Below are 7,883 nucleotides of genomic sequence, written 5' to 3'. Positions count from 1 at the left end.
TAAAATCATCCAGTCTATCATTCTAAGTAGTAGCAAAGTCTTACAAAGAATGTTTTCAGCGAGTATTATCGCTATCCAAAAACCCGAGATTGAGAGACTCTATAACATACTTTCTGTTCTGAACGCTGGCTAACTCTTGCTTGCTAAAGTTAACCGAAACGTTCATTTTCTCCATTAGCCGTAATACGTTTTTGACTTAGCGAATTCGGAAAGTATGTGGAAAATTTACGGTAAAACGACCACGCCTTAAAAAGGCAACCCGTCTATATAGGCTCAAGTACGTAGATCCGGCCAACCATAGACAGTACGTAGAATATAGCTATCTATGATCCCACACCCTAGCTATGGCTCAAAGTCAGATGGCTATTCAACAAGGTATGACATGGAAGCGTGAATCTGATTTAGTAGTACTGGAACTTGCTCGATCGAAGAGCGGTGAGGATGAATTGGTCATCATAAACGAAAATTGGAATGATGGTGGAACTAGCGAAGTAGACGTAGATGAAAACCGACCTGCGTTTGTCTACGGCGCACTGCACGCAAAGAGAGATAGCGCGGGCATCGTCCATGTTACCGTAGAACCTAAAGCTAACGTTGATCACCAAGATTTCTCGTGTAAGCGTGTGTGTGTGTGGTGTGTGTGGTGTGTGTGTGTGTGATGCCCAGTTGGTACTGTTGTCTTTACTAATTTCCCATAAGTGCTGCAAGGCACTTATGGACTCCTGCTCCAATCTACCTAAGGGGGATCTGGTGGTGTGGTGTCAACTGGAGAAGCAGCCCGCCCTTGCAGCTGTAACACCAATGGGTAGCTGCAAGCAAATGCCAACTGTCCATGCTGGGTGAAGGTCCAGGTGGGACTAAGGATGCCCAGTGAGCCTCCTTTGGGTTACTAGTCCTTCTCTAGGATTGTCTGTGCTGATTCCTAGCATCTGAGTAGTACACAGCTGCCCCAAGGCTGGTTAACCAGACAGGCGTGACTGTCTAGTACAGTAGTAGCTAAATGCTTTGGTTTTGCTTTTTGTGTGTGTGTGTGTGTGTGTGTGTGTGCTTGTGCGTGAGACCTGCTTTTCTAAAACAAGGTACCAGTAAGCATATAAACAAAGGGCTGTTTCCTCACCTACATATTTTTGGTATTAAACATAATTGTGTCAAGCAACCTCAAAACCTCTGTTAATGAATGAATTATTAACTAACATTACAGCTTTGTGGCTGCATATCTACAGTTAATTGAATGTACATAAGGTATGACCATACTTATATAGATATTGCACATATTTACTTGTTTGTTCTGGCTAGCTTCTTAGTGTTGACTGCACAGTAGCAAGTGAACAAAATGACTTAGCACAAACTGTTCAGTACCGAATGCATCAGTTGCCCATGACATTCAGTATCTGCATGTCACATGTGATTACAGATCCATAGTTTGGTCGGTCGAGTAAAGCTCTGTGCTGCAATCTCTTATAGTTCTGGCGAGGATAGAAGCTGTACTTGTAATGTGAATGTTTATAACTGTTAGCTCTTGTGTAACACTCTGCATAGTATATTTATGAATCTGTGGTCTAACAGTACACCACTTAGTGTTATTTCTAAAAGGAAGATTCCAGCAAGGAGTGGTATGGCATAGTTAACAGGTGGTTTACCAAACCAACCCTTCAGACATTGTTGGAGCAACTAGAAGCTAGAATATGCTGTCAATGCATCCATAGAAAAACATGTGTGTCTGTGTCGTGCATTTGTTTTTAGTTATACAGTAATTATATAAAGTGAAACCTGTGTAGCAAGGACACCTTGGGGCCAACTAAAAGTGTCTCATCCAGGTCAGTTTACATGCTAAGAGATATTGTGGGACAATTACCAAGTGTCCAGATTATCATACAAATGTTCTCATTTTCAAGTATCCTGATTAACAGCACTGTAATCCAGTAACTTACACTGCTTTTTAATTTAAAAATATGATGAATATTTTAACAACAGAAGTGAAAGTGTAAGGTTCATAAGATTGCAACAGCCTCATTACATTTCACAAGATAAAAATGCCAGGAAGTGACTGAGAAAATGGTTTCCAGAAACTGGTTAAGCAAGATACACTCTAATAGAGCAGTCACTCTAATACAACAGTCAGACATATAATACATGTTAGAGTTGCAACAATACAGTATGTATTTAGTTAATGTTTCCATTGTGTCATGATATGGTGGTATATTGTGATACAAAATGAAGTATAAGCATAGTTTGTTTGTTACTTTTTGGAAATGGATAGACCCTTTTTACTAAGTAATTATTTAGGTGTAAAACCTGGCATCTAAAAATACAATAGGAGAATACCAGCCATTAAATTGTGGTACATTTCTAATGTACAGATAATATATTGATGTCATGATACACAATATATCAGCACAACTTAACTTTGTACTGATATGTATCATGGCCTTCACTAATTAAATGCTAGGGACCTGTAAGCCTGTGGATACAGGGAGTCAGAAACATGTAACTGAAACATTGAAAAAAATTCCAGACCCAGTGGTGACTTGATCCCCTGCAGCATGCAGTCTAGGCATGTGCCAATACATGATAATTATATCAATGTTTTGTTCTACATGTATCAATATTAATACTGCTGAAATTACTCTCAAATTCAACTTCAGAAGGTCTGATTTTCAATTTTTTTTTTCCAGAAGACATATACACCCTTGGCCGCTAGATTGGCATGCATTGCTTGCTAGTGTGCTTGTCACTCTATGGTATGCCTTCCTTTCATGTAATTTTAATATGTAGCTATAGGCCTACATCTGGAGGACTGTGAAGAAACATCAACATTTACTATTCATTGATGCTTGTAGACCAGTAAAGCCATGTAAAATTCTGTGGTTAGATCTTAGATGGGTTGTTGGTTATAAAATTATATTACACTGTGATGTAAACATTGATTAATTTGACTGGACTATGGACTGGAGTGTGTTGAAAGCAAATCTGGGACTAGAATAGTTTCTAAATTTCACTATCCCAAGTATAGTATGAAGAACCCAAAGGGCCCCCGAAAACCCCTGGAAACTATGTATCCAATAAGTGGCCCTCATCATTCCCTCTTGCTGAAGGAGCGATGACATAATAGCTAGAATTATACTTGTTGTGTAAGGCACTCATTACTTTAAGATATTATGCTGTGCTCTCTTATGCAGTTCAATTTGAACACTATGTTTGTATTGGAGGCAGTCCTTCTAACCCAGAAAAACCATCAAAATTTGTACTATTTGAGAGTAAAGAGTTCCCTAACTACTTCATTACTTGGGATTTAAATGTGGATATGACTGATGGTGGTGAGGCCGCTGAAGATATGGTGAAGTGTGAGGTAACAGAATTTAACTAGTAATATCAGTTGTAGCTAGATAGTCCTTTCTTACAGCATTTGTCAAAAACTTCTGATGGTCTCCCAGACATTAAGATATCACCCAATGGTGAAATAGTAAAACCAGATGATTCTGAAATTCAACGATTTGTGTGGGTAATCCCTGTGGATGAGAGAAATGTTCCGCAGTTTGCACTAAAAGCTTATGGAAGGTCTTACTTTATGGTATTCAAACAAACAACAGGAAAGACACTGCTGGTGCCATCAGGTGAAGTGAATTCAGAAGTGACTATATTTAGACTGCGTAGCATATAACATAAATCTATACTTTTATAACTATAGCTAACCATTGAATTATTACACAGTTAATGAATTCGATAAAGTTAAGCTGCAGTGTTGTAACTGATTTTGGGGTATAAAGCATGTATGATCATAAAACAAATGAAATTCATGCAGAGATATTGACTAGTCACAGGACATCATGGATATAGTTGGAAGTCCTGTAGCCGTACAAGTGTGAAAAATACTAGCTGGGTCATGAACAAAGCAGGTTATCCATAATGGTGTCATATAAAGCTAAATCATCTTAGACTCTATTTAGGCTGTTTTGGGGTAATATACTTCACCCTGTTTCCTTACGTACTCCATGCCTTCAGACATATGCTCAAAGAGTATGCATTCTTAACATGAAGTGATATAATGGGGTGCTCACATGTGCATGTATGGTTGCCATGGTGCTAGTATTACAAAAGATCAAGTCACTTTTACCAATGCTACAGCAGAAACAATCATAGAAGTGGTAACTAATTTGAGTGTAATGTAAAATAGAATCTAAAGCACTTATATAGACACAGTGTGGAGTCTTTGGAATTTATAAACTCTCAGGCCTTTATGCTTGTGTGCTTTGGGTTTATAAATTCCATAGACTCTGCATTGACCCAATGTATATAATAGTTTATAGAGCAGTCAACTATGCCTCCTGCCAGACTACATGCATGCCTATATCTGCACCTACATCTGCTAGCCCCTTTAATACTTGAAAACGAAATCTACAATGGCTTTGTCATAAATCACAGATAGTTGTACTGAGGGCTAATTGATGTGTTCAGGCATCTACAAGTAGCTTATCTAACTAAAGAAATCCCTACAAGCGCAGATTATATTCATATGGTTATAAGTGTCTGGCCTATGTCGCCACTATTATTTAAAACAAGATTCATAGTTGCAATGAATTCACTAGCCCATACTGTACTGCTAATAATACTCTAAACTACAATTATTCTTTGAAGGATTGCTGTGCACTGTAACAAAAATAAATCTAAACATGTGTGACTGCTTTATTAGAGTAACTCAAAATAATTGTACTCATATATCAGAAGCAGTTGTACTTATAATAACTTCATTTGCTTTGACGTATCAAGTGGTTAGATGGCTGTTTATCTACATAGCTAATGAAATTCCTACAATTGTAAATTGTATATAGCACTGTGCTGAGCATTTTCTGTTTAAAAGTACACTGTATAGTAGTAGCAAATGCGTATATTCACTGACTCTAATAGAGCATTCACCAAATTTGTAGAATTGTTTGTTAATTATGTTTTAACAATCCTATATATATATATAATGGTAGACACCTTCTTTTCTGTCTGACTAATTTATGACCAGCTCTGCGAAAACCAGCCCTTCCATTTATTTGACTTTAAGGCCACTAATAATTAATAATTTTCTGACAGCCCCCTCATGTATTTTTACTTTCATACTTATTTTCCCCATTATTAAAGATTTAACCATTATCATCTGATTAACCAAACATTGAGGATGTGCAGCTCAGTTTTCAAGCCTGATTACCTTGCACATTGTAGTAAGAGAATGTAAATGATGAGGTTTACAAGTCAGAAGTTAATCTTTGAGTGGAACTGATCACATGATGAAGGACTACTATATGTAGTTACATCATTGTTCAACTATCACCTGCAGGGAGGTAACAAGTTAGCCTGTAGCACAGAACCTGAACCTGAAAACTATCAGTGCTGAATGCAGAAAAAATCCCAGACCAGGTGGTGACTTGATCCACAGACAGCTTGCAGTCTAGGCAAGTGCCTGAGGAGCCACACAGCCTGGGATCCAGAATTTCCTTTGCATTAAGTCAGTACATTTAACATTTGTGACTTCTTGTTTGGGTTTATCATTGTTCAACTGTCCCTCTTGGGACCTGCAAGGAGGCAACAACTGAAGAGGATAGTTGCCAAACTAGCTATGTTGAGTTAGCTAAGTTAAAATTGCCTGTGGCTAAGTTAAAATAGCCCAGATTTTAAGTTGAGAGTCCAAATTTACATCAGGAAAAGCTGACACTGTTGTTGTTTGGCTTGTACAGTGAAGCGCATGCACAGTAGCATGTGCACTGTGCTCTTATGCACATATAATGTCTGATCATGGGTTATCACTAATGATTAGAACAATACATCTGTAACACCTACATGTGTACATGCTGCACATTGCTCTCTTTTGTATGTGATATGTAGGAGATGATAGCTTAGGTTTGCTCCATTAAATAACTAAATGTCTCCTACTGATCACATGGTCCTATATACTGGTATAAACATTTCCTAAAAGTTATAGCTATAATATTCCCTGTATGCTTTTCACTACTTAACCAACTTTAAATTTTTACCAATTTTCACCTGTGCACATATACCAGTAGGAGATGCAGTCACTGATCCAGAATAAACCAAGGTGGGTTGCTGGCCCAGATTTTAAGATGAGAGCCTTGAATGTCTTGGTAGTTACATCAGGGAAGAAGGGCTGACAATATTATCATCTAGCTAGCACAGTGAAGCACATAACTAGTAGCATGCCCTTGTGAACATAATATGGCCAGGAAAACTTGATTAATTGTTTCTCATCCCCACCCGCATCCCTTTTTACCTCACCGCCTCTAATTTCATTGTTGCTGTTATCAATCACGTGCACACATATTTTGATGTTAGGAAGGCTGGTTATCATTTTACAGCACAACAAATGTCACTTGCACCTCAGAAAAGGTAGCTAATACGTCAGTAATAGTTCTTAAAAGGTTTTAGTTAACCTTTATAACAGACAGCTTGATTTGGAGTATTTCTTTACTAATGAATAATGATAAATAACCTCCCGCCCGCATGGAAATCTGAATTTTTGTGGATGAGAAACTAGTAATCAAGTTTTCCTGGCCTAATGTATTTTGTAATCCCAGTACAGGTTGATCATGAGTTAACACCAGTGGTTAAAACAAACTGTAATACACCAGTGGTTAAAACAAACTGTAATACACCTGTAACACCTGTGCACATACTGCACATTCCTCTCTGTCATATGTGATATGTAGGAGATGATAGTTTATAGGTTTACTCCATTGAATAACTAAATGTGAACTATCATCTCCTACTCATGACATGCCGAGAAACATCACCATAAAGGTTGTAGCTATAATTTTCTCAGTATGCTTTTCACTACTTAGCCAACTTAAAATTTTGAGGCAGTCGCATTATTTCATGGCCTTAGGGTGAATTGCTGCAGACATAAAAGTAAAATTGACTCAATCCTAAAAGCAGACCCCATATTTTCCTTCAAAAAGTCCTCTACCTGGTGATAGTTAATATACTGCCCATGATCATAGATAAGTTCATGTATATTGCTACCATCTACTGTAAGGTTATAGCCAGCTAGCATTGGAATCTGATGCAATGCAGGCATTTAGTTCATGTTGATATAACGAAAGAGTGCATGCATGTTCATGATCAGTAATATTCAGCATTATTAAATAATGCATGTCTGAGTGGCTGCAAGGCTATGCATGGTGGGTGGCTAGCCACCCCATCCACCCCCTCTGGATCAGTCCCTGAGATGATATGCGTAGCTGTTTATGACAATGCATGCATGGGTATTCCCAGATTAATAAAGAACTGACCAAGGGTCAGAATTAACAAATTAAATTCTGAGCTAGCTATATGCAGAAGTTGAAGATAAGACATGTTTTAATGATAGATTTTATAATTGTCTACCATCCTCAAGTATAAGTGATCCAGCATAGGCTGGTGATTTCCGTCATGTTGCTATAGTTGTTTGTCATAATCAACACTAACAGGCTGGATGAAAGATTCAACCAAACACTGCAGAGCCGATGATGCTTGTGAAGTTTATTGAGCATGTAAAAATATACTTGGGAAGAAAATCTTGATGCCTGTTTTTGCATACAACATTACACACCAAGAGTCCAGTATTGAGTCTATTGACCATGCATTTGAGTTGATGTATGCCAGAAGAAAACCTCTACTTCCCACTCGGACAGCTAGCTACTGACATGGAAAAGAAGAATGCAGGACTTTTATCATCTCACACTGCATGCTTTAAATTAAAACAGCATTAATTTTGCGACTATGTTCATCGCTGCATATAGCTATGGCATGGAATTTAGTTTCTAGCTACTAACCCGTATATCAACTCGGGAAACGAACCATCTAGTTATGACAAACTCCTGGACCAACATTTATAAGTAAATTTA

At 37.9% G+C, this 7,883-nt stretch overlaps 1 protein-coding gene across 1 annotated transcript; it reads left to right on the top strand.

Annotated features, from left to right (window-relative positions):
• Nucleotides 1–235: 235 nt before the first annotated feature.
• LOC136239035 (uncharacterized) lies at nt 236–3,733 on the top strand. The gene is made up of 3 exons (XM_066029773.1): nt 236–615; nt 3,180–3,349; nt 3,404–3,733. Exons 1-3 carry the CDS (start codon nt 345–347, stop codon nt 3,659–3,661), a joined length of 699 nt encoding a protein of 232 aa, XP_065885845.1. The 5' UTR covers nt 236–344; the 3' UTR covers nt 3,662–3,733.
• The last annotated feature ends 4,150 nt before the right edge of the window (nt 3,734–7,883 follow it).

This window comes from Dysidea avara, chromosome 11 (genome assembly GCF_963678975.1).
Source record: "Dysidea avara chromosome 11, odDysAvar1.4, whole genome shotgun sequence".
Classification (NCBI taxonomy): Eukaryota; Metazoa; Porifera; class Demospongiae; order Dictyoceratida; family Dysideidae; genus Dysidea; species Dysidea avara.
The sequence above is the reverse complement of the archived record's forward strand: the minus strand, read 5'-3'. Positions and strand labels throughout refer to the sequence as shown.

Coding starts and splice junctions, on each gene's coding strand:
- LOC136239035 (XM_066029773.1), top strand. CDS start 345: ATGGCTCAAAGTCAGATGGCTATTCAACAAGGTATGACATGGAAGCGT. Junction 616..3,179: donor TGATCACCAAGATTTCTCGT/GTAAGCGTGTGT, acceptor TCTCTTATGCAG/TTCAATTTGAACACTATGTT. Junction 3,350..3,403: donor AAGATATGGTGAAGTGTGAG/GTAACAGAATTT, acceptor CCTTTCTTACAG/CATTTGTCAAAAACTTCTGA.